This window comes from Sander lucioperca, chromosome 13 (assembly GCF_008315115.2).
Source record: "Sander lucioperca isolate FBNREF2018 chromosome 13, SLUC_FBN_1.2, whole genome shotgun sequence".
Taxonomy (NCBI): Eukaryota; Metazoa; Chordata; class Actinopteri; order Perciformes; family Percidae; genus Sander; species Sander lucioperca.
In genome coordinates this window covers 29,376,088-29,403,983 of record NC_050185.1, presented here as the reverse complement: position 1 = coordinate 29,403,983, position 27,896 = coordinate 29,376,088, and the positions used below count along the sequence as shown (strand labels likewise).

The 27,896-nt window shown below is 41.0% G+C and overlaps 1 protein-coding gene across 1 annotated transcript; it reads right to left on the bottom strand.

Moving 5' to 3' along the window:
- Nucleotides 1-51: 51 nt before the first annotated feature.
- Nucleotides 52-27,896, bottom strand: LOC116055986 (proline-rich protein 7). The gene is made up of 3 exons (XM_031308081.2): nucleotides 27,674-27,896; nucleotides 15,589-17,812; nucleotides 52-2,257 (listed from the first exon to the last, which is right to left on the bottom strand). Exons 2-3 carry the CDS (start codon nucleotides 15,941-15,943, stop codon nucleotides 1,521-1,523), a joined length of 1,092 nt encoding a protein of 363 aa, XP_031163941.2. The 5' UTR covers nucleotides 15,944-17,812; nucleotides 27,674-27,896; the 3' UTR covers nucleotides 52-1,520.

The window sequence follows — 27,896 nt, the reverse complement described above, 5'->3', positions numbered from 1 at the left end:
TTTGTCACCTTAAAGGAGATGTTACTGCAATTTAACCCAGAAGACATATAGTGAAGTTAATGGCTTTAATTTTTTTGGCTCCAGAGGGAGGAATCCAACATTTTATGGCATATAACGGTGAGCATAAATACAGACTGTTCCCAATTAGCTGTTCCCATTTTGGCTTTTGTTTTAACTCCATAAATTTATAAAATATTGAAAGAACCCTAGCAGCTGAAGATGTTCTTTTATTTCACAAAGAGAAAATGTATTTTAGACAAAGCTTAAAAGAATGATAATAAATTTGTACATGAAAAATTATGTTTCTTCCACATGAATGACCCAGCAGACGTCATTCTGTGACTACAAGAAGGACCCGCACACCCAGACAATTTGTAGTAAAGACATTGAAAACAACGAAGCAGCATGTTACAAAATACAAACCAAGGACACTCGGCTCTCTGGAGAGCTTGTTGTACTCTACCTTTTTTAGTTTTGTCTCACTGTGAAAACTGGCCTTCGGGCTCTAACGTCACAAACGCCGTGGCAGAGTCCAAGCGAAGGGTCACCACATGCTCCTTTGTAACTGTTAGTACTCACAGTCCTTGAGACGAGACAAGCTGTGAACAGAGTCTTCGGAAAAAATCAAAGCAGATAAAAGAGGAGAGGTCCTCGTGGGTAACATACAGTTCCCAGGAGCCATGGCAACGGCAGACTGCTACAATAGGTTGGCTCCGGCACAGAGAGACGAGAGGAGGGGAGGGAGAAATGAAATCGAAAGGTGGAGAAACGTGCCTGTTGCTCGTAACTGCTCCTTTTCTCTGCTCGGCTGTTCAAAGGAACCTGGGACTCGATTAGCTTTAATGTGACATCAGGATGCATCTGTAACTCAACAACACAGGTGTCAAATGGTGTGTAATTTCCTCCTTTACTTACACACAGAGCTAAAAGTCACAGTCCCAGCTGAGTAAGTCCACAGGGCTGCATGGGGAAGTCAAACTCCTGGCGTCTTTGCAGTAACCAGATGGTTTGTTAACACAAAGCCATCCGAGAAGCCGTCATTGGAAACTGTTTGGGAAAGGGCAGGCACTTTCAAAAAAATACCTGGCAGGTAATGGAAGGAACCATCTGTCTATCACGTCCGCCATTGTTCTTTTGAACCAACAGTCGCGGCCGTCACACACACCTTAACCACGGCCGTAGCTGCCAGTATCTCCTCACCGGACAGCTATAGTTCAGACCCAAACGCGATAGGTTGGAGCCTGACAGAGATGGATTTTCGTGATATGTGATCCCGCGATTCTCGCGTGATATCGCGAGAATTCAGCTACCGTGCAAGGTAACCTTGGTAGCACTTTAACCCTCTTTTAGCTCTTTGGGGAATTAAATCTCTACTACTAACGGTGTTAGTGCTGTAAACACGGAGCAGCAAAGGAGGCACACAGACAGAAAGTCTGTCTTTAGAGATCCCCTGCTTGAAGGCTCTTTAGAGATGAACCACCTTAGTGGTTAGTTAAGACTCCTCCAGTAAGCATCCCAGTCTAGACAGCGGTGCTACGACCCAGCAGGGGGAAGGCTGTTGGGAGGCCACAGCTGGGTTCGAGTCCCCTCAGTCCATGGACCCCCTGAAGACCTTGTAACCCTCCCTGGAACCCCTGTATCCCCCCTCGAAGTCCTTGTATGCCTCCGTGGACTCCTTGTACGCCTCCGTGGATTCCTTGTACGCCTCCGTGGATTCCTTGTACGCCTCCGTGGATTCCTTGTATGCCTCCGTGGAGTCCTTGTATGCCTCCGTGGAGTCCTTGTATGCCTCCTTGAAGTCCTTGTATGCTTCCTTGGAGCCCTTGTGTTCCACCTCTGAGCCCAAGTCCATCGTGGTGAATCCTGGGCTCTCGGCGGGGCATGGTAGCCATCGCAGTGGCAGCCTGGATAGGACGGGCCCCCTGTGGGCTGAGGTTGTTGTAGTTCAGGTCCATGTTGGACAAGAGATGACCCAGGGAGTCCCAGCGCTGGGACGATGGCAGGCGTATCAGGGAGGAGTAACCTCGCTCGGGGAACACAGACCTCACTGGAGGCTTGCTGGTCTCGGATGTGAACACTGGAGCAGGATCCTGGTGTTCCCTCAGAGGCGGGGGCGCAGATGGTGCGGCTCGGAGTGGGGCAGGCTTCAGGTAGGTGCCCCCCCGCGGGTCGGCCAATACTTCACTGTAGGGCGGAGGAGGATCCTCCATCAGAACTGCATCCTCATAGCAGGGCGGCTTCCCAAATATGTCTGTGTCTGGAAAAAAAAGAAGAGACTGGGATTAATCACAACATACACCAACATTTTAGCGAGTCAGCCTTACGAGGCCAGCAGTAATGCAAATAAAAAAAATCCCCTTACTCATAGACTAACATTATAAAGGCACCTGTAAAACTAACAAGACATATCAAACTGTATACAATGTATGGTCTCAAGGTTGATAAAACTCGAAAAGCTATGGGACAAGAGACAATAAGTATTGTGCAGTGGGCTACATAATGCTGAATCAAACCAGAAGGAACACTATAGACCCAGTCTCAATGTTTGTTTACAATAACTTACGGGTAAAAAACTCCTGCGTCCCGTACATACAATTTAACGGCGCTGAGCAAACGGGGACGAGGAACAACTGGATATACTGTCATCTACCTAAAATTAGGGCTGTCAGCATTAACGCGTTAATCGCGATGCGATTAAGGGCCGAGCATAACGCGTTCATTTTTTTGAATTGCATTAATCGCATGCCTCCATTTATTAATTTATTTTACACTTCACTCAGCTTCGCGTTGTGCCTAACAACGCCTTAGCTGTTCTAAAATCACTAGAATCTAGCTAGGCTACTATTTTGACCCTTTGCAGCACCGTTACTTATCATCAAGCTGCCATACTTCCTCGTAACACATCCTGCTGCTGCAGGCTGCAGGCATGATGGAGAAAGACAGCAGCAACACAATTGTGAACGACGCTTTTATTTTCCAAAACTCCCGGACGACTCAGTAGACAAGTCGAAAGCCATATGCACATTGTGTAAAGCCAAATTAAAATATCAACGAAGCATGTCAAGCTTGAGCTACCACCTACAAGCTAAGCATAGTAGTACAGATAACGTGACTCAGGTTGATGCTAGCGGGCTCAGGCAAAGCACTATTTTGGAGAGTGCTACTTGCCAACCTGTGGATGAAACCAAATCCAAAAAAATGACTACAGCTCTTGCGAAATGGGTGGCAACTAACTGCAGACCTGTCAGCATCATAGAAGACTCGGGTCTTAAAGACGTACTACGGTTGGCATGTTCTAAATTGTGCAATAATGACAGATTCACACATTTTTCTTTTGTTTACAGTAAATAAATAATAAACAAATACAAATCTTAAAGTCAAGTTCATAAAGCAACTTTCTTTGCATTCATTTGATTCCCAATCAAGATACATTGGTAATAATTGTGTTCCATTGTTAATATGTACTTAAAAACAGTTCTGAAATGCAAAATAATAGAATTTTAATCATGTGATAAAACATGTGATTAATCGCGATTAACTATAGAAATTCAGCGATCAGTCGCGATTAAGAAAATAATTAGCGTTTGACAGCCCTACCTAAAATGCATTTTTGATGCTTTCAAATGTCAACACTTTGACTAACGATGGCTTGGAGACCTAATTTACCTGTTGGGCCACAGACTAAAGAAAATGACACCACCCAAACTGGCGGTCAGTCCGGCCGGCGCTGTTCGCAACTCTAGATTTGGGTAACCCTCTGAGATCTAAGGGCTTTTTCACATATCTTCTTAAATTTACCTTTTAAAGTATTTGCATAAAACTTATCCCCATGTATTAAACATCAAAATGTTCAGAACAAACTCAACTTTCCGTGCAGTGAGACCCAAATCTGTCCCAGAGCAATGTGTAAAGAGATAATTTGGCGCTAAAGCTGAAACGTTGATGTTCGCTTTTTGAAACTCCTCAAATCTCTTTTGAAAATGAAATTTTGTAATATCGATTTTTGAGTAGAAGTTTAGTTAAACATCAATTGGTCGCACCGGTGTGTCTCTGTTCTCCGAGGATTAATTGTTTTTCTATTTAATTTTCAGATTATGAAATTTGGATTTGGAACTTTTGGAATAACTGCTAAACTAATTTTGAGAAAATGGTAACCTCCAGCTTGGTGAGTTCTTTTATTTGAGTGAGAGGAGAACTGAAACAGATTAGTGACCGTACGCATTGTGAACAGTTATTAGTAGAAAAACCTAACTTTAAGTTTATATTTTCTGTTACATACAAGTCACCTTGTTTTACTATAAATTAATGAATTAATATAAATTAACTTATTAAGGCTCCAACACTCAAAAGCTATGTTAGCAAATTCAGCTCAAAATGACAAAAATCCTGGTGCTTGTTTAGACTCTAAACACCAACACAGGTGTTTCCAGTTATTCTAGATGATTAGACCTCGACTCAGGTTCAAGGTGGGCCAGAGATTTGATGGGTATTTATTAGATCGCAAATCTTTTCTGCCAATAAGAATGATAAAGGTATAATTTTTCCTGCCCTTACAGGTGCAACAAAGCTAACGATAGACTCAGGAAGATGTCAATCAATCAATCTAATCACGACCACACCGTCCTGGGAAGAGGTCCAATCAGCCAGGTTAACTGAAAACACTTGTGTGGGTGTTCAGGACCTTTAAGTTAATTAGTTCACTTAGGTTCAGGAGAAGGGCCACGCCTCAACCACACCTCTAAGCCTACTTAGACCTGGGGCACGTTCAATCTCAAAACAGTGTGCACCGTTTTGTTGCTGTGGTTCCCTGGTTGAACGGTGTGAAACGGTGTTCAACAGGCTTTGAGTTATGGTTTCTCTCGTTTGGTGGGTGTGTCTCTCGTTTATTGGCTGTGTCACAGGTGATACCCAACGTTATGCGCTCCCCGCCTGCTCTCTTCTTCCTCTCTGCCCATCCTGATTCCTGATTGTCAATGTGGCCGCACCCCTGTATATAAGGAAGGCTGGGAGACAGGGAGAGCTCTCTGAGACTGAAGAAGCTTTGCCCACCGTGTTTTCTTTTGTTTCTTTCTTTCTTTTGAGGATGGAGGTCTGGTAGTCTAGGTTTCGCGGCTTTGTTTCGTTGTTAATTAAGTCACTACTCTTTACTGTAGGGGGTGAAGTTCTGGGTCCGACGGCCCTTGATGGGTTGGCCCAGGCTTCTTCCCTTCTTTTGTTCATTTAGGTCAGACCTCCTGACTCCCATAATTTTGGTTAAATCACTGATAGTTAAGTCGTGAATAAAATGTAATTTACTTTTCATTTATAACTGATCCTCGGGCTTGGAGTTCTTCAATATGTTGGTGGTCACAGTTAGGTTGCGTTTGTTTTGTTTTGGCTCGTCAGACGAGACAAGACTAAATATGTTCGTCAACGACCTTTTTTTCCCATGACTAAGACGAGACGATGACAAGACTGCACCAATGTCCCAAAACGTTGACTAAGACTAAATTAACATGCATTATTGTTGATGAAAAAAGATGAGACTGAAATGTTTTGCATAAAATAAAAACTAAGATAAAATCTCTCCTCATTTTTGTCTACAATCGTCTCTACTTTTTCATCAAGAGATAGAATATTCAGCTGTTACTAGGGTCAGTAGGGTTGGGTACCGAGACCCGGTGCTAATACGGCACCGGTGCCTTAACAACCGTTATCTACCGGACCGAATAGCGACGCGGAGTTCTGTGCCTTATTTCGTTGTCACTTAAATGCCTGCGGTTCTCTGTGATGCTCCTAAACGGACGTTAGAAGCAACTGAAACATCGCTGCATGTCACGCTAGTTAACACTACACTTGGCAGGAGGTAACGTTAGCCTACCGTTAGCTAGCAGCTGGAGTAAACACAGTTTAAAATGCTGACAGCTAAACGGCGTAAAAGTTTGTCTGTATTTCACTGTGAAGGATTCCCATACCGAGACGTACGACAGTCTGTGCCGTTGTCTGAAAAATAACAGATGTTGCGTTCACTTGAAACTCGCCTCGCCAGCTTCGTGGTGCATTCAAAGTTATTGTAAAATACCCTTTTCCCATCCAGTGGTTGTTTTTGTCGTTTAACAGGAATTTACTGGTGAAATAAGGAAGAGGCTCGATATTTGTATTTTACGTACAACGATATTGACAAAAAATCTAAATGTGTCATAACTATTTGACTGAAACGGTTATCAGAAATAATCTCAGAAATAATTAGTTCTTTAACAAAAGACTAAAATGTTTTGACTAAAACTTGACTAAGATATATTGATTTTTCTTTTGACTAAAACTAAAATGACAAGACTTTTAGTCGACTAAAACTTGACTAGCAAAAAGATGTGAATGACTAAAACTAACAAGGACATTTGGCACAAGACTAAGACTAAATTAAAAATAGGTGACAAAATTAACACTAATTCTAAACTAATACTTATTCAGAATATCCAAACGGAATATGCTGTTTACATGACCTGTATCAAATTCTGAATATTGTCATATTTGGAATAATAGTGGAATATTAGTGTGCATGTAAACCTACTCAATGTTTATCTGCTGTCTTCTGCACTGTGTCAAATAATACGAGCACAGCACAGTCAAATAAAAGCCTTGATGAGATTTTCTGCAATACACAAGCAGTTCCTCACTTCTTCTCCACTAATTGGACCATTCACACAGTCACTCTGCTTTTAAGGAGCGCTGAGACATGAATCATAGTCATAGTCTCAGTGGCTACAGCGGACATACGGTACATAAAATAATGTTTTCTTTTATTCTATCGGTTACATTTCCCATGTGGTTGAAACAACAGAAAACAAAGAGTTATATTGTTCAACTTCAGATGTAGTTTTGGTTGTAAAGTTGTCGACGTGTCTTTTAGCTGACACAAATTAGTTTGACATTTTCTTCTGGATGACATTAAAGCCAAAAACTACTGAAAATGTTAACTTTACTGAAGAGAAATAGAAGCACAGGAAACAAGTTTACTCCTGCAACATTTCCAAAATACATCTGACCTGCCAAAGAGGCTGTGGGCATAATGTAAGACAGTTGGGTCTATATTTCAATGTATTGTGAGTATAAAGGAAAATATGTTGGGCCTTGGGCAACAAACATCAGTCTGAAAACATTTTTTTTTAAACAACTGACGGTAGTTTCGGTTTCCAGGCTGTTGAATCTGCCCAGATCCTGATCAATATTTGTCGAAATGTTGCACAAGCTCTCTGCTTCTGCTTTTACAGTAACTCGACTTGTCGGTTTCCTGCAGAGGCTCTTTTGGAAAAAAGAAAAGGTTTGCACTATCCATGCAAAAATCATGTTTATTTAAACCATATAACCCCTTTTTTCAAAGTGACTGACATCTGAACTCATCGATGTTACAAGCTTGCAGTTTTCTTGCTTGTCTGCAAGTCGTGGTGGGAAATACTGTAAATAACTACAGGATATACATTATCCTGAGTTCCAGTGCCTCTGATGATTACACCAACAAAAACCTGTTTACACCTACAACAACAGACATTACATTACGTTATATTTAATTTAGCTGACGCTTTTATCCAAAGAAAGTGCATTCAACCATAAAGGTATAAATTCAGAACCACAAGCATCAATTACATTAGCTTCAAATAAGCCAAACTACAAAAAGTCACATGTAAGTTGTTGGGTCTTTGTAAATTATAGTGTGGTCTAGACCTATTTAGTCTCGCATTGCCAGACCTTCCTCCACAGCGCAGATAGTCTAGCTAGCTGTCTGGATTTACCCTGCAGAGATCTGAGGAGCAGTTAACCATAGTCCTCAGAAATCCATCAGAGTTTAGAATTGCAACACAAAGAAAGCGGAAGGTCATCCAGCCGAAGTGAGGGGACATCTGGAGGGGACATTCTGAATTTCCGGAGCAATCCCAGAAGTGGAACGTCATCGATATAGACCAAGACCTATTCGTTTTTAAGATATTTTTTTGGGGCTTTTTCTGCCTTTTATTTTTGATAGGACAGCTAGGTGAGAAAGGGGAGAGAGAGAGGGGGAAGACATGCAGGAAATTGTCACAGGTCGGATTCCAACCCTGGACCTCTGCGTCGAGGCATAAACCTCTCAGTACATGTGCGCCTGCTCTACCCACTGAGCAAACCCGGCCGCAGACCAAGACCTATTCTATCTGTAAAGTGTCCTGAGATAACTTGTTATGATTTGACACTATAAATAAAATTGAATTGAATTAAGTGCAACACGTAAGTGCAATTTGTTTGTTTTTTCATCATCACATCACAGTGGTGTAAATCAACAGCTGTTTGTTGAACTGTTGCCATGGAGCTGGATGTATTTATAGATGCAAATGTGTGCGTTCCATATGTGTGAGTGTACCTGGCCAAAGTTGGTCACTCCTGCATCATGCCTCACAAATACCTCACAAATACCTACGGGATCAGACTGTCATTGTTGTCCAGCTCTCTCTGCTGTAAACAATGCTACCAGCTGGCAGGGCAGCTTTAAATAAACGTCAGCAGAAACACATGGGACTGATGTCTCCACCGGGAGGATCACAGGGGTTTGCTTTGAAGTGGCAGCCGGCTCTGTGAGGATAAAGTATACGTGACTGTGAAGTAGTGATCTGTGGCATCTGTATAAATGACGGTGATCATATTTGTCAAGGTGAATTACAGGATTACACAGAAACGTGATTGTGTGAATAGACACTAGATACAAACATCCTTTCATTCATTTTAAGTGCCAACCATGCGGTTTTATTTCTGTAAATCAGGATGGTATTTCATCAGGATTTATTATCTGAAGTCTTTTGTCTGTTCTCTCTTTATCTAATCTCCAGTTTTATCTCATTTTCATCAATTTGTTTCTCTTATCTCCTAATTACTCTTCTCTCGTTTCATCTGATCCCTTCCTTTTCTTTACATCTTTTTCTCCTTGATGTATCTTCTCTTCTCTCTTCTCCTCTGATCTCATCCCTCTCCATTTTCTCCCCTAATCTCTCTCCTCTTATCTCATTTTATCTGGCATCTGCTCCTCTCTTTTCCCATCACATCTCTCTCCCCCATGCTCCTCTTTCCTCTCTCACTTCCTTCCTTATCTCTCTCCTTATTTCTCATCCTTTACCTCTCCTTAAAGGGGGCATTTCATGCACGTATACATCTGGGTATCTACCAACCCACAAACTGTGAAATAAGACAACCCACTCAGTTTTTTGTGGGCTACCTGGATCAGAAAACATGGGATTCAACAAGCCATTCAGATCTGGCTCCCCTTGCTATGAGACATGCAGGTTTATTAGAATATACCACCCCCAATCTGAGTCAGACATACATATAGCTATGAAAAATAATGCCTTGATTTCTATGTATTCCACTTATTTATTACTGTAAGCCCCACATTGACTCCCGCTGTATAAGACCGCAATGATCCGCAAAGGGAGAAGGTCGGAGTGGATGGGTCCCAAAACACAAGACTTTTGAGCCAGGAACAAGTGTTCGTGTCCCAGGTGTACTACTTACTGTAAGTGGACTGGTGTTTTAACCCAAACCGCAATCTTTTTTTCTAAACTTAACTAGTTTTGGTGCCTATACTTAACTGTCATGTTACTGCACGACAGTCACCTTTTTGTGGCTAAACTTAACTGTAACAACTGCTAAACTTAACTGTCACTTTACCTGGTCACCGTAATTTCAAAAGTTATCACACGAATTGTTGTGCATAGGTTTATATACAGAAACATATGAACCTGTTCATTGGAATGCGTTGTCTGAGTATCTACACCCACATATCAAGAACTTTGCAAAGGTGCGCCATATTTTTCTCGCAAGCCGAGGGGAGGCTTAAGGGATGGAGAGTTTCAGACAGGGTGAATAGAGGTATATTCAGACAGATAGTATGTAAAGAATTGTGTTTTTTGAACATTAAAGCATGTAAACATGTTCTAGTAGAAACCTAAAATACAAGTATGAACCTGAAAATGAGCATGTATCTCCTTTTTCAACAATCTCTTTTCCACTTTTATTCTCATCATTTATATCCTACATGTTTAGTGATTGCCAATTTAAATTGAATGTTGTCAAAGAAAAGCCATGATTATCAAGTTCAAAACTCTGTGGCTGCAGACGGCTGCAGAGGAGGAATCATCACCCACCGCCGGTCTGAACTGAGCTGCTCCCAGTGTGAACATCCTGTGTGGGTCATGACTTTGACACAAAAGCCTGTACCAGAGCAAGACATGCTGGCTGTGTGGGATGACAGCTGAGTGATCCATGAAATCTGTTTCTGGAGCCAAACTCGTATGCTGTTTTTACCGTCTCAGATGTTTGAATGCATCTTTTATTTGCTGTAAGCATCCACCTCTCTCTTGCGTTTCTCTGTTTCTCACTCTGTATTGTGTTTCTTGTGTTTGCCCCTGTAAAGCACTTTGTGACTTACTTCATCTGTGAAAAGTACTTTACATTGACATATAGCTTTGCTATTTAAAAACGGCAGGATGTGCAGGATGTCCCGCGTCACGCTAGTGACGATTCTCTCTGACTAATCAGTGATCTGTAAAGTTTTAAGTAGTATCGGCTCAGATCACTTGGAAATTCGACTGAGGTGATACCAGAAACAAATACCAGGTCTGCTTGAGTAGAGCCTCGCCGTACCATGAAGGGGAAATGCAGCATTAAGCGGGATTTATGGTTCTACAGAGGCTCCACGCAGAGCTTTGGCTGTAGCCTACGAAAGTGGCCTGAAGGTAATACTTACAGTATGCGTTGGTGTGTGCGTCGATCTCTTTAAGAGAATAGCAGGGCCGGCATGTGCGTGTTTGTGTGTGGTAGAGCGAGTGAGAGAGTGACGGTGATTATTTTCGGTGCGAGTACTAACTCTAGAAGCATATAGTGAGAGAAACAAAGTGTCTCCCCTGTTCTTTCTGACCACGGTGGGAAATCTGTAGCAGGAAAAGTTAACCCTCTACTTGATTTCATGTTATTTACGGAGAAGGAGAACCTGGAAATGAGTCGGGGGGGGGGATTGCAACGCTACCAAGCCACAGCCAAGCTGTCAATAACAGTCGTTGCCATCTGCGTCGCCGCAACGTTGTTAAATTTTTTGAGAAGTGCATGTCTGCTACGGCGTAGGGTCCGGAGTAGGGTCCGGCGTAGGGTCTGTATCTCCACGTACCTACATACATACCTTACAGTACGACGTAGATTTAACCGAGAAGCATAAATTGGCATTTAGAATGCATTAGTTTTAGCAAGTGTACCAAATAAAAAGGTTACAAGATACGTGTTCATTAGTGAGCTTTGGTGGTTTGAGTGATCAGATTTCAATCCGTCTTTAATGCTTCTTAGTTGCGTTTACATTCAGCTTTTTTGATATTGCATACTATAGCTATCCCAACAAGTGTAAATGGAGTTTAAGCCAAATGAGTGTGAAAGGTGATGGGATCAGATGGCCGCCCACCAAGAGTCTGGTTCTGCCTGAGGTTTCTGCCTGTTTGAAGAAAGTTTTTCTTCGCCACTGTTGCACCAAATGCTTGCTCTTGCAGGGAATTGGAGTGTGGTCTAGAACTACTCTATCTGTAGAGTAGTAGTACTCTACTCTCTACTCTAATCTACTCTGTAAAGTCTCCTGAGATAACTTCTGTTATGATTTGACACTATAAATAAAACTGAATTGAATGTCTCCCCTCTCGTACGACTGAAACAGCTCCCAGCTTCTCTCTCCGTCCTCTGCTGTGCTCAGCTTGTCGGCACCTGCTTCTCTTTCACTCTGCTGCTGCCTGGATACTAAACCTCTTCATCAGTCTGCTTTGTGACCGAGACTCCAGCAACCTTTTGTTTTATCCGTTACTGTCTGTCTGTGCTCATTAACCAACTTTGACAGCAGCTGATGCTATTTTAACTCTCCAATAATCCCTCTTCTTTCCTAGCACTCTACAGATTTATAAAGGTTTACGCTATTCCTCCTCCATCATTGGTTTCTAATTGCTTACCTCTTCTCTTCTCCTAATTCTTCTTCGCTTTGTAATTTAGCGTTACTTTCCTCTGTGAATAATTCCATTAAAATCATTCTTCCTCTCCACATTTAAATGTGCGATACAACAGAATGAACATTAGTAAATGATCATGCTATACATAAACTGGAGACAGACTGGAGACTAAAGATTGCATTTTAGTTTTGATGAAATGTTGCAAAAATTAAATCTGCTGTATGTTAACGCTTTAATGTCACTTTAAGCTTGTAGGATTTTTATTGGGTCCTTCAGTGCAACACATTTTCAGTCTCCCATCATGTAAACTACGGACACTTGGTCATGTGCCTTTGGCGTTTGTTATTCACACTAAAAGTGCGTCCTTTGGTGTTCATTGTTCACGCTAAAAGTGCGTCCTTTGGCGTTTGTTATTCATGCTAAAAGTCTCCTTTAGCATCGGGACTCTTGACGTCACTTTCGTTTTAGCACAAGTATCGGGAAAAAAAAAAAAAAAACCTACACACAGCTCCTCCGGGTAATGTAGAGATAAGTTCACGTTCGCAGTGCATGTGTGAAAGGGGCCTAGATTGTCTCTGTTTTCTCGTCTTTTTGTTTCTCTTTTAGTTTCGCCCGGCCGTGTTGTTGCTCCCTCTGTCACCGCTCGGCCTCCACAGTCACCACCCACGCCTCAGCGGCAGCTGTCACCATGACACTCTGCGGGGGAACGCTGCCTGGCAGGCAGGGAGGTAGAAGCTTGGAAGCCAAGCGTCTAAAACAAATCTGACAGTGAATAATAATAAAAATCCTCCCCCTGTCCTCTGTCTGCATATGGATGTTGTGAATGTATTTATTATTTCTCAGTCTTCGTTTGTTCAAGAGTTCAAATTATGAGTCTTATTAATGAAATATGCATTTACCTCGTAAATAAAGAGCAAATAAGATGTGGCAGGTTTGATATTTGTCAGTAATTTTAGACAGAGCAGTAAAGAAGTTAATGTTCTGCTCGAGAGACAAGCTGCATTGAGTAGTGTTAGTGTTGAGACTAGTGGATGCAGTAGTTATACAGTGACTGCTAATGTTTAAATACAGCTTCCGAGAACGAGGAAAGGAAAACCACTTGTTTCATACACTATTGGGGCTGTATATCTTGAAGTCAAAGGCAGCTGGATTTGCCGGTGAGCAGCTCGAACAATGACAGATTTTTAGGTCGGCCACATGTTGATCTGAGGGTCGTCGAAATGAAATTAAATCACGAGTTCCTGCTGCCTGCAGAGTTTGGAGAGACTCTCTGCTGCAGTTTGGTTGATAGTTAGACTTTACGTAGTTGTTAGTGTCAATAATTGTTTGACATTTTAATTTAAATAGTTAAATCTCCAATTCATTTCTTATTTGGTTACTATTACGACAACATATATACAAGTTCTAAGCATTTTGCTCAGTTACTGGAAAAGAACAAGTAGAAGCAACATGATTATCACAGTGGGTTGAGTTAAAGACTCAATTATTTCATTAAATGTGTCAGGCTTTTTGTAGCCTACAACTTAATATTTGGGGAGAATATGACGCATAAATAACTTCAGCTACATCTAGTACATCCTGTTGTACATGCTCTGTGCTCTTGTGATCTGAAATACTGTCTCTGAAATACTCAGAAAATGTGGTATATATCAAGGTCCGATCCAGTATATACTGAGGTCCGCTTTAAAATCCTCCTCCTCCAATCCATGCACACCTTTAATTTGCCCCAAATGCTTCCTTTACCTGCCCCAACCCTCCATCTTCCCTTTATTATATTAAACTGTATATAGTATAATGTAGAGGTGGGAAAAAATGTATTCACATATGTAAATTGATTTTTTTCCACAGAATAGATTTTTTATTTATTTATTTATTTTTTTTTTACCAAAGATTCACCTAAATATGTTCTGTTTCTATGGTACCGCCGACAGCGACTGCATCATATCCGCTTCCAGCAAAACAGACCGAAAGCAGAAAATGCTGAAAAAATACATAATACAAATATATGTACTTCTTTACAAATTAAATACATGTGGTGTGCATTCTTCTTAAAAAACAATTAGTTTTTAGAAATGTCTCATGGTATATTGTCTCTAGAAGTTGTGACGCCTCCTAGGCCTCAAGACCTATTTCAAGTCCATTTGGTCACTGGGACCTGGGGATTGGCCAATAAGGATGATGTCTGACACCTGGATGAGTTGATTTCTCCCATGTCTATAAATAGGAGTGCCTGGGCAGTCAATCGAGTTCTCTCCCTCCTTGAGGTTGCTTGGTTTGTTTGGACTTTGGTTGAGTTATTTTTGCTTTCTTACATCACTACACCTTCACACATTCATACACCACACACATAACTGATAAACTGGTAGCACGTTTAAAGGCGCACTATGAGTTCCTGCATGGTCACTTCTCTTGACATTCCAAGGAAATTTCAAACAAAACCGAGCAAGCTCGTCCCTCCCACCATGTTACCGTAACTGCCATGACTAACTGACTAACTGTCACTAACCCCCGTCCCCCAACCATCTTGTCGGTGATTGGCTGGAGTGGTTTGTTGTATTTTGGTGCACAGCCTGTGCCTCTAGTGTTTGTTTGACGTTTACTACCTCTGTGTAGTCTCCCAAGACCGGGCTTTTTCACAGTGTATTCAGGGGGCAGGCAGCTAGTGGATCAAGGAGAGATCCCTACGATTTGAGACAAAAATGAAATCGCGCTGAAACCATGCAGGAACTCATAGTGCATCTTAAACTTGAAAGATTTTTTTTTGCGGCATTTTGGGCCTTTATTAGATAGGACAGCTTTAGACATGAAATGGGAGAGAGAGGGGGAACGACATGCGGCAGAGGGCCACAGGCCGGAATCGAACCTGTGACCGCTGTGTCGAGGACTAAGCCTCTGTATATGGGCACACGCTCTACCAGGTGAGCTACCCAGGCACCTTAACTTTTTGTATTTAATTCAATTGAGCAAATGTGTGTTCTCCACAATTTGTCAACCCTTTGAGCCAGGTCGTGACATGGGGGCTCGTCCGGGTCGTGACAAAGTATATTATGTGTACTCAATACTATCGAATCACAATAAATAAAAATCGCAATACAAATTGAATTGGCACCCATATATCGTGAAGAAACTGGAACGAGGTTGATGAAAACTTGAAATTGTCACATTCTGTCTCCATCACGAAGAATAGTCTGAAGGAAAATTTGCTTGTGACATATGATTGTTGAATATTCCCAATAAGTGTTATATTTGTACTGGGATTGTCTGTATTTTGTGGTATTTGTCAGTGTTGAGTCTACTGTGAATTGAGTTTTTAGTGTCTGTATAATCTCTTGTATGTTTATTGTAATCTGGCCCCCTCCAAAAAGCTTTTTGTAGCTTATTTGCGGTTCCCCATTTCACGCGGCCTACATATGATCATTGTGTTTTAATGATAGGAAGATGACGTGTGAATAAAGACTGAATTATAAGAATCGAACTGGGACGAAAGCATATCGTCCCAGCCCGAAAGAACCATTCCAATAGCATAGAAAAAACAAACTAGGATTAAAAGTTACTTTTAAAAATGTAAAATAAAAAAAATAACCAAACAATAACAATCCGTTGACGTTACCTGGTATGCTGACCCAGTTTGCTTGCGGCATGGGATGAGGGACCTGCAGAGGAAGAGGCGGCGACAGGGTTTCGGGGGCGCAGAACTGTGGCGGCTCCCTGGGCAGCTGTAAAGGTGGTGGTGGGGGTGAAAGCGGCGGCGGTGGAGGAGGCGGCGGGTATCCTGTGGGGGGACAGCTGAGTGGCTCCATCTCTACAGTGCGCAGACATTGCTCCCTCAGCCTCTCCTCGTGGTGGCGCTTCAGCCTGCGCTGCAGGAAGCTGCAGAAACAGCAGAGCATGACGATGACGGCCCAGACCAACCAGAAGCCGGCGAAACACGCCAGGAAGGTGTAGGTGCCCTGCGACATCACCATGACGCTGACGGGACGGGATGAGAGTTCCCGTCCCCCCCCACCGAAGCAGGCAGAGGTGATTTCAGGTGTGCAGGACGGGATGTCAGTGACGTCCTGTTGTCCTCTGGTCGCCGTGAAACTTGGCAGGCCTGTGGCTCGTCTCTCTGGGGTCAGTAAGCCAAATTCTGGCACTTTAATCACATTCGGTGATAAAAAATTATATGCAGATTAAAATGCTGACATTGCGATTCTGTGGGCTGTATTCCAAGGTGGGAACTAACAAAATAAAATCATGTAATAGAAGGTGTTAACAGCAGTCAAAGAGAGCTGCAAGTTCGGCCGCTTCACTTGAATACTGATGCATTTAAGTCCGGTAAAGTCACAACATCCTTAAAAAAAAAAACTTCCAAAATAATAGCTGTGATCGGTGTCAGGTTTGTTTCAATGCTTCACAAAATGTAAACGGACATTAAAAAGATTTCTGCTTTCATGATGAAATTATCAAGAAAATGGTATCAAAGAACCTCATAGAATTGCCTGAAGAAGTAAATTTTAAAAACAGTTTACATAGATAGTTGTTGAGGAAACATTCATTATAATCTGCACCTCTTCTGGAATATAACTGTCACTTTCTGCAGATAGTCTTGGGTGTGTTTATGAAGGACTGGCCGTTAGCATCAGTATATGTGGGTGGGTGAGTGTGTGTGGGAGAGAGAAAAGAGAGAGTAAAATGTATGGAGGGGATGGGGAGTGTTTGTTTGTTACATATTTTATAAATTATTTCTTTTTATAAAAGCACTGATCTTGAGTGGCACCTTGAATTTTGTTGTGTCAATACACTGTATTCATGCAATGACAAATAAAGCTTGGTTTGATTTGATCTTCAATAAAACGTGAAATGGCATACATTAGCATTCTTATTAGATGAAATGTCATTAAAATGCTTTCCTAAAAAGTGCACAAAGTACCTGAATGCCAAAAGTTAATGATGAGGTTAATTGAACTGGAAACAGCGGCAGCGACTGGTTAGCCTCACCAACACCTGGTTTAGACATTAATTGACGTAAATCACAGGATGTTCCACTTTTGAGGCGTGACAGCAGAAACTGGACATACAAAATGATTTTTGTCCAAATTATGTGCCTGAAAATGAGAAACGTACTACACCATCAGCAAATTAATAAAAAAAAAAACGACAACAAAGGAAATATTGTGCTTTTAAGTTGTACTAAAAGCAGAGTCTCTATATTTTTTTTTACTGAATGGTCCAAAATCTGGAAATTGGATCAGAAAAATGCAGGAAATCCAAAAATATACATATCTTTCTTTCTGCTTGTAAATATTCTTTGTCCGTACAGATGTTTTAGAAACGAGCTCCTCTGCAGCACTCCTCATTTAAATGAAAATGTGTCTGAATGCAGGATAAACACTTTACAGACTCACACTGTTATTCCACAAGATTACAGATGCGCCTTCACGTGTGTTTCAACAGCAGCGAACATCCATTTAAATTCTCCCAAAAAGCTGCACCAGACTCCTTTCAATAATCCACCTTCTCAGCGGTGGTGGCGGAAAACATTTCCATATTTTCGGACAGAAAACTGAGTTACGACAGCATCGTCATCTGATTTTTAAAGGCAGAACCTCAAGTCCAAGATACAAGAGAGAAAAAAAAGAATTTGAAGCTGGAAGAAACAAAGGCCTGTGGGCCGGACGAACTGAGGCGGCGTCCAATCAGGTGATGTGTGACTCGTTTAGTCCACGTGAAGTCAAAAAGCTGGTCCCCTTCAGGGCTGCAAGGGGACCGGATGTCGTGGGTCGGTCTACACCGCTGGGACGCCAAATTCTTCCGTCTCAGATCCCAGCGGGACTCCTCGGTGTCACGCTGCTCTACAAAGACACACAGGGAGAAGACGAGACCATCATCAGCCATTACCAGAGGACAAATTCAGACAATATTTTCAACACAGTGAGAACTCAGAGCAGTAAAAACAGCGCAGAGGCCGTGTGCTTATAAATCTCAGCTGCTCAGGCAGGACTATGGGGGGGGTGTATCAGTTTCACACTTCAGAGAGCAGCGCAAAGAGAAAATATTCACAGGGATGTCGGGAAAAGAGACAGAGATACTGAAACAAAAACTAAAAAAACAGGACACCTTGCACATTATTCCTTATTTATGTTCAAACTAATGAACTACTTCATGCACTGCCCACAACACGCTCTATGACATTTGTAACCAGGTTTAAAAGTACTACACATTGTCATAAATATGATGGTAATCTAAAGGTATTTGATCACATATGTGACTTAGTTAAAAAAAAAAAAAACACTAGGTATTGTTATACATATGGTTAAAAAGTTATTTCATGAAAGGGTTAAAAAGTACAGTGTGAGGTTTGGCTATTTCCTTTACTAGAGGTTTTCATGCTGAGGTGCTAAGTTAGTATATGTGTTAAATTGGGGATACTTGTATCTCATTGCCATATGCTAATTCCTTAAAAGCCATTAAAGTGCATTTATTTAAGTGGGTTAATTAAACTAAGCCTAATAATAGTGGTTACAAATGATTTAAGGTGGCTAAGGGAACTCAAGACATTTAAACGTGTAAATAAGTACAAGAGAAACAGTACACCATTACTTTAGGTATTCTTTATTGTAAATTACATTAACTGATTTAATGAACTCAGGGCCCTCCTGACTAAACTGGGGATAGGTGGGCTACTCATTTAAATTGTTAAAGGGTAACTAGCGTTTTTTTTCAACATGGACCCTATTTTCCTAGGTTTTTGTTTCTAAGTGACTGGTGGGAACAACAATCTTTCCCGGCAGCAGAGAAACAAGCTACAATGTAAGTTAATAGGACAATTGTCCAGCTTGTATTTACCTTCACAAAAGTGCTTGTTTTGCCGCTGACAGGCTCAGATTAATATTCTAAGTGTCTGACAACATTATGGAAAGGATCCCTTCAGAGATAGACCTTTAAAACCTCTTTGAGACCTTTCTGTTTAACCAGAAACCGCTCTGAAGTCGCTAGCGCTAAACCCACCAGACTCCATTTAAAAAAGTAATACTTTTAGCGTGCAAAGAGCCAACATTTTTTCACATGTAAATGAGTAAACTATGTGTTTATTTCAACTAAAACTAGAGTAGTGATGGTTGGAAAAGTGGAAAGACGACCCAAAACAGCTTTTCACAGTTTTATTTTGTTTCTGTCGACTTTAAATGAAGTGTATTTTACGATGCGAAAATTACTGTTTATTTACATGGAGTCTGGTGGGTTTAGCGAACGTAATTTCGCGGATGTTTTTATGTTTAAAAAAAGTATCTTACTCTTCAACAGAAAGGTCGACCTCCTTAGAAATCCTTTCCATAATGTTGTCAGACACTTAACACTAATATTAATCTGTGCCTGTCAGTGGCAAAACGAGCACTTTTGTGAACGTAAATACAAGCTGGACAATTGCCCTATTAACCTACATTGTATAGCTTGTTTCCCCGCTGCCGATTGCAGAGATCTTGCTTAATACTGGACCAATGTCAAATATTGTTGTTCCCATCATTCGCTTAGACACAAAAACATAGGGAAATAGGATCCAGGTTGAAAAAAAGTTGTTTCTAAATGCTGTCCTGATCTGAAAATGGTCAAATAGGTTGAAAAAAGCATCCACATAAATGTTCTTTGTATAATGTTTTGCTTTAACAATGGAATACAGTAAATAGTTTATAGAATAGAATAGACCTTCCTCCACAGCGCTGCGGAAGAGGGTCTGGCTAGTCCACATAGAATTCTGGGATGGGAAAAAAGCGTGCTCTGGTTTATTGGCATTTCTCTACACCAATCACAATTGTCTTGGGTGTCTCTGCAAAATAGCCTCGAGAAGGAACTGGTGGAACGTGTACGTTCAAAAGTTGTTTTAGCCATGCAACAGAAAACTCAGATTGGACAGATAGTCTAGCTAGCTGTCTGGATTTACCCTGCAGAGATCTGAGGAGCAGTTAACCATAGTCCTCATGAATCCAGTATAGTATAGAGTATAGAGTATAAAATGCCAACGCAAAGAAAGCAGAAGGTGTGGGACATCCCGCAGAATTTCCGGCGGCACCTGAACAATCCCGGAAGTGGAACGTTGGCGATATAGACTATACATCAAACTGTGTGAATTTTCTCTTTCATTACTCAAAGGCTAACTGAATATCTATGAGAACTGTGTTGAGACAATTGGACACTTGTACTGCATTACGGTTACATTTATAGCACGAGTGGAGTCGCACTGTTTGTGTCAATTGCATCTTCCTCCTCCACATCACCTTTACACACGTGTCTCTTGTGTCTATTGTAATTTAAAATTGTTATGCAGAAGCGTTTCATCAGCAGACGGCCGTCGTGAGGTCGCCCGGCCGCTGATATTTCCATCTGCGAGCGCTGATGTGGAACAGAGCTTTTGTTGAGTCCCCCACGCTTCCGCCTGTCCGCTCCATCATCACAGAGGAGCACTCTGTGATATATACTCAGACCACCACCTCCACACCCACACATGTACAGTACTCACACTATTTATATCCTTCTTTTGTCTTTTTATCTTCCTCTCATTCGGAATACAGTCTGAAGCATAACTGATGTCACTCTGATTTAAAGGGACTGAATGATTTAGATCTGAACTGAAGAGCAACGATAAAATATAAAAGTGTTAATTGTGGAGGACGTTTTCCATGATTAACCATTCAAAGCAGCATAATACAAGCCCATTTTATCCATGGAAACTGCTACAACTTTAAGGCCCAACAAGTCCTTAACAATATCAAACAAAAAAGGATTCAAAGGACTTAAACAGTAGCAGTCTTGTATGTATGTATGTATGTATATATATATATATATATATATATATATATATATATATATATATATATATATATATATATACTTGAGTAAAAGTACAAGTATCTTACCAGAAAATTACTTTGGTAGAAGTTAGTCACCTTTTAGAATATTGCTTGAGTAAATGTCTTAAAGTATCTGATATTTACTGTACTTAAGTATCAAAAGTAATTTTATGATATTAAATGTACTTAACTATTAGAAGTAAAAAAAACTTTATTGTGGCTTCCTTTATAGTGAAGCATAATACTTTCCACATCTTCTTAAACATCAAGTCTGACATCAACAAAGAAGAATTTTATTTTTTTCGTGAGAAAGAATCTTTCACTCCAACATATGAAAACATGTATTGCAAGTAACGAGTAACTAAGATGCTTAGGGGAAATGTAGTGGAATAAAAGTAAACATTTTATTTAGGAAATGTAGTGGAGTAAAAGTTTGCAGAAATATAAATAACGAAGTACAGATACGTGAAAATTCTACTTAAGTACAGTAACGAAGTATTTGTACTTCGTTACATTACAACTCTGAACAGTAGATGTAGGGAATGGTAAAAGTTTTTCATTAGGAAAAGATCCTCACATTTAACCCTTTGAACTCTGCAACAGAAATGCTCCACCGGTGCTATAATTGCTTTGGTATTTTGGCTTCTTGTATGATGCCATTTCTTGGGAGTATCTTCAAATGCTTCACATCCCTAAAATCAGTACAAAATAAGCTAAAAGGTTGTGTAAGTCAATTAACAATCATAATTAATAAAAGTATTGAAATTGTGTCAAAAGAAATTCAAAAATTGATCACGTTTTCATTCGATTTTACTAAATAAACACACAAAACATATTGATCCCAAAATATTTCTAAATGTAGAAACATGAACAAAATATTCCTCAACACTCCAGAAGTTATTTGAACTCTGTACATTTTTTAGTTTTTGAGATATGCTCATTTTTATGAGCAGAGTGTAATGGCGTTTTGAAAGTTTCATCTGCAGTAGAAATGGTTTTTATTTTAGATCCATTTAAACAGGATCATGGAAACAACGATTTCCCGCGGCGGCTGGCAGGAGCATGGTTCTCTAAGGGTTAAGAAGCTGAAACCATAAAATATTCAGCATTTCTGCTTAAAAAAAAAAAAAATTAAACAATGAATCCATTATCAAAATAGTTGATACATTTTCTACCGATCGCTTGCTTTGCTTAGCTCTAAAAATCATCAAATACGCTAAATTTGGAAGATGAGAAGTTATAAAATGCCAAACATCTAAAACTTTTGGGCAAGTTTTTGGAACTGGTACATTACTTACTGCCCAGTTTGTATGAATAATATTCAAACAATAAACTTCAAAAGCTGATTCTTCAAAAATCCTTTCAAAATGAAAGTTTCCTTCTCAAACACACGTCGACCTGCGACCCTCCTGTTTCGTGCTGATCTCCAGAAAATGTGAGGATTCAGTGTTTTGCTTCGAGGACACTCTCCAGGCCTCGGCCAGCCACTTCATCTGCTCTGAGGTTTCAGAAAGCGGCATGTCTGTCGTCACATTTCACTCAGAATGCACACATCATTACTGGATCCACGTGAGGTTGGTGTCGGATGGAAATCTCAAGGATGCAAACTTTTTTTTCTTTTTTTTTCTCCAGCAATGAGTTCTTTTCCTACTCGTGCCCTTTCATTCTTTAAACTCTACTTGTTTCATGAAGATCGCTGCGCTTTCACACAATAAAAGAGCTCAACTGAAAACAGTGACTGTAAGGTTAAAGTTTTGACTTTTCAGTAGCGGTATTTAAAAAGTTTTTTTACACGCATGCAGGTCCGTATCCAGGATTTTAGCAATACCGAGGTCCAGTTTTTTTATTTATTTCCCTGATCTAAATATGTGCACTTTAAGACGTTTGGAGAGCAACTATTGTATATTAGTAGCTTCAAATGCGGGACTAGATGACACTATACTCCAAAACCACAGTGTTGACCAAAGATTGTACACTCTAAGAAATAAATCCGTAAAATAACAGAATAAGTTCTGGCAGCTCATTACCCAAACTTTGTCCCGTAATGAAAGAACAGAAATTTAGTGTGTAGCTACAGTTTAAATACAGAACATTTTCTGTTAGGCCTATATATAAATTTCTCTCATACAAAGCTGCTCTGTTATTAACATACTGAAAAATGTTGGAAAAAAACTTCAAAAATATCTGAAAATGTGTCACAAAAGGTAAAAAAAAAAAATTACAAAATGTCAAAAAAGCAAAAACGTGGACTTCTATAATCTCCCAAAACCAACCTACGTGGCCGGCAAAAGTTGTTGGAGCACAAATTATACAATTCAAACTGTAAAAACCAAAATACAACTGTGGAAATATACAGACGTACAACTGTTTATACACAAGATAATACACTTCATCCACTACTCAGTTACCCAATGACGGTGATGATGATCAGACAGAGGAACGAGCCTGATCTCGGTGTTGTACAAGTTTACCCTGGAAATCCAGAGTTCTCGCGAGAGCACAATTTGAATTTGCTCAGCGAGTCACTCTGGCAATGAGTAATGATGCTCATTACCCATGCCGAGCTGCACCAATCACATCGGTGTATCTGATATAGGTGGGCCAGAGGTGAGCTGAACAGATGACGACAGCGCTGCGACGTCGAAGTCCGGAATCAGTCAGTAAACATTGGTCGTAGTGTTATCCAAGTGCGTGCAGTGATATTTTCAAATGCATGCTTGGTGCCGCGACTCGAGTTGGGCCATTTTCATTACTCATAGCCAGACCCTTAATCTTTCGGATTTGGGTGTGGATTTCCAGGCTAGTACAAGTTCATTTTAGGCAGTTAAATCACTTGGGGGGGTAATACCAAGGTCCGGACCTCGGTGTCCTCAGTATAGATAGACATGTTGGATAAACACTGCTTTTATACCTCATACACTAATTTTATGCAACACGTGCTTACGAACAAATCAACAACTCTTGGTGGATTCTTTGTTTTCTTATTTACAAAATGTTTGTGGGTAAGAACAAAATTCACATCGGGGGTCAGTGCGACTCATTAACTGATCATCAGATTCTCTCTCTCCAAGAGAAAGAAAGAAAGAAAGAAAGAAAACATAGCCTCAAAGCCTGTTGCACCCCGTTTTCTGAGTGTCGTTCAACCCTGAAACCGCTGCATAACGTGACAAACCGTTTGGGGATTGAACGTGCCACAGGGTTTAGCGCCACCCTAGACGATTATGATTGATTTAAAGACATACAAAAAAGCCAGAGCGTTTTTTTCCCCTATGTGCAGCCAGACTTTTCTCCAGTATAATAGGTCTGGCAATTTTAAACTAGACTGGTGCTGTCTGGCAATGTTAAACTAGACTGAATAATGTCACCTGCTGAACACTACATAGTAACACAACAAATGATCTCAGCCAAATCAATAAAATATGATGACTTTAAAGGTCCTATGACTTGCTGCTTTTTGGATGCTTTTATATAGGCCTTAGTGGTCCCCTAATACTGTATCTGAAGTCTCTTTATATAGACCTTAGTGGTCCTCTAATACTGTATCTGAAGTCTCTTTTATATAGACCTTAGTGGTCCCCTAATACTGTATCTGAAGTCTCTTTATATAGACCTTAGTGGTCCCCTAATACTGTATCTGAAGTCTCTTTTATATAGACCTTAGTGGTCCCCTAATACTGTATCTGAAGTCTCTTTCCTGAAATTCAGCCTTGGTGCAGAATTACAGCCACTAGAGCCAGTCCCACAATGAGCTTTCCTTAGGATGTGCCATTTCTGTGTCTGTAGCTTTAAATGCGATTGAGAAGGAGAGAGGGGGGGCAAGGTGGAGGGTGGGGGTGTGGCCTTGACCAACTGCCACTTTGCTTGTTTGCAAGCCATGATGTCTCTCTCTCTCTCTTTCTCATGGGTGGGCCAAATTCTCTGGGCGGGCAAAGCAGAGAAAGGGGAGGTAACCTTTCCCCTTATGACGTCATAAAGGGAAGATTCCAGATCGGCCCATCTGAGCTTTCATTTTCTCAAAGACAGAGCAGGATACCCAGGGCTCGGTTTACACCTATCGGCATTTCTAGCCACTGGGGGACCATAGGCAGGCTGGGGGAACTCATTAATGTTAAAAAACCTCAAAGTGAAATTTTCATGCCATGGGACCTTTAAGTTTATGTTATCACTTTCTGCGCCCCCTGCTGGTCCTGTGTAGCAATTCTTCTAATCTCATTGTCTTCTCCCGCAGGTGTTCCTAATCTGACCTGATTGTGCAAGTCTAAACGGACATTTCAACCTCTCCGTTTTCAAAAATAACATTGTGCACAGCTGTCAGTTTTCAGAAAAGTGTTCGTTTACACGTACCCGTGTATATATGCCGTCAATGCCGTCAAGAGCACGCCAAACCTGTAGGTGGCAGTGTAACGAGAAGCTCAAGCCCACGTTAACCAATCAGAATCCCGAAAATAGCAACAACAGCAACGAATCACTTCCTCTCTCTTCTCTTCCTCACTTCCTCGGCTGCCTAAACCTCTGTTTGTCTCAGTTTACATGCAAACGTGCAAACAAAGTTTTCCAAAAATCTCCACTGTGGCCAGAGTTTTTAGAAAGAATCGTTTTCAGAGGCAAATTTGCCGTTTGCATGTAAACGAAGGGCACAAACGAAGGGAAATGTCACAATTTTTCAAAATAACCATGTACATGTAAACGGGGTGTATATATATAAAGAGTCTCAGCAGACTGATGTGTTGTTTCTCTTTGTGGCTATACCTAGTTTTGAGAAGATGTTTCCCGTCATGTTTTTGTTAAGTGTTTCATTGTTTGGTAGTTTTTGGGTCAATGTGTGGCTGGTTGCAGTGTCTCCCCTCATTTCTGTTAAGCTTGACCAGTCTGTTTTACCACACTATTTTTTTTACTTCTTGGGTCACAAAAGTAAGAGTCAACTGACAAAGCTCTGTGAGCATGCTTTGATTAAAAATGCTAACTTCAGCTAACAATGACAATACTTACATGCTGATGTTTAGCAGGTATCATGTCAACACATTCTCACTCACATCGCATTTAATATGGACGCTTTGGTCAGGTGCCTTTGGCGTTGTTATTGACGCTAAAAGTCTCCTTTAGCGTCATAACGCGCTTTATATAAACGTGCTTGGTCGGGATTATTGGCGTCACTTTTGACGCAGTTAGGTTAAGGAAAAGGTTGTGGGTGGGCTTACGTTTCCATGACACGCGGGACAAGAACGGGACGGTTGGGTTTAGGAAAAGAAGAATGGGACGGTTTGGTTTAGGAAAAGAAGAACGGACGGTTGGGTTTAGGGAAAGAAGAACGGGGCGGTTGGGTTCAGGAAAAGATTAACGGGACGGTTGGGTTTAGTAAAAGAAGAACGGGACGGTTGGGTTTAGGAAACACAATCCCCGGTCTCCTGGGTGAAAGTCCTGTGTTGTTTGACCCATCCACCACCTCAACCAACCTCCCTATGCGGTCTTTCGGGCTTTCATACTACTCGCTACCGTAGTCACTTTTAGTGCTACGTCATCTTCAAACGCCGTGTAGCTGCTGCTCTCCCTGGTGCGTTCTACACACACGCTGAAGGGCGCTTTTTTACGTCGTATCTGACACTGACAGCCACTGCTTAAACGTCCATATTTTACGAGTTCGGAGTGAGAACGGGTTGATCATGTTCACCATGGTCACCGTTGTGTTTTAGCACGTTAAGAGCTATGAGCGAGGAAGCACGAGAGCAGCCTTCCTGGAAGCCATGCAGCTGAAAGCCGTTGCTTACTCCACCCATGGAGCTGACGAATTCACGTGACATTTCAGAGGAAAGGATGTCTCGTCCGTCTAAAAACACATTTCCTTGTTTCCTCTCTCCTCGCATGAGTTCCTCGCGTCTCTCCCATGCGGTTGGGCGGACTAAGACGCAAAGTAAGGGAGCAAGGAAGGGAAACGTGGATGTTATTTAACGACATGAGACGTAGCCCATGTGTCGTGCTGCCGGATTGTCCCTAGGAAAGGCACTGCTCACACAGTATTTCATCATATTAGCTAAATGTATCTCATGAGTGACATGAATATCATTTATAAGAAAATTATAAATACATGTTGTATTATAAAACACCAAGTTGGAAGGGTAATACTGAAAACATATTCAAATTTAAAAAGATGGAATATCTGCCAGTTGGTAGATTTATTTTGTTTGTATTATAATGTCAGCTTCAGTTATGTTTTTGGTGAAATTCAATCTATGAATTGATTTTACAGGCACAAAATAAAGTTCATTAATATATAGTTTCATCCACTTCAGCTCTAAGTTATCTACATGAGAACTTCTTCAGGGACCGTGTGGTGTTTGGGGCCCCCTGCATGTATTCAGTATGTGTGTGTGTGTGTGTGTGTGTGTGTGTGTGTGTGTGTGTGTGTGTGTGTGTGTGTTTCTAGAGAGAATTAAAGTCTTTGCTTGATATTCGCTCCTTCACTGTGCGTTTGAGCAGCAGTGTCTGAGGCAAGGCATCCAAAACATACTGATGATGATTATTACGCAACAGACGCACTGCTGTCTTTTGAATGTCTCTTCTTTAATTTCCTCCATGAGAGAAACAGCAGGAGGGGTTTGTCCTCTTGAGACTACAGAGAGACTATAGAGAGTATAGGCTACATATTCTTAGAAAAAACAGCCAATAAATGAATATTTAAAGAGTAAGACAGCCTTCATACATGGAGATCATGAGATAAGGTGGCAGCGCAGGTAATAAAATACCTTAAACAACAATACCGTCGCCTACACTTCGTTTCCACACACACACACACACACACACACACACACACACACACACAAACACACACAGGTCCGTTTTTGAATCATTACCTATTTTGGTGGAAAAACTCACCTTTAATTATTCTGGCGCCTCCGACGACATGACGCACTCAGCTCGTGTCCGTTCGAAGTTTTATGTCCAAAATAAATTTAAAAAATATATCAAAACAAACGATGGTGAAATTTAAAAATTTTAAAATCACTTTCGTGCGTCCGTTCCCTGTCGGTGTGTGTGTGCTGTCCACCGGCTCCGGGCAAATAATCGCCCGTTAAAGGATGTGAGATCCTCCCCTCTC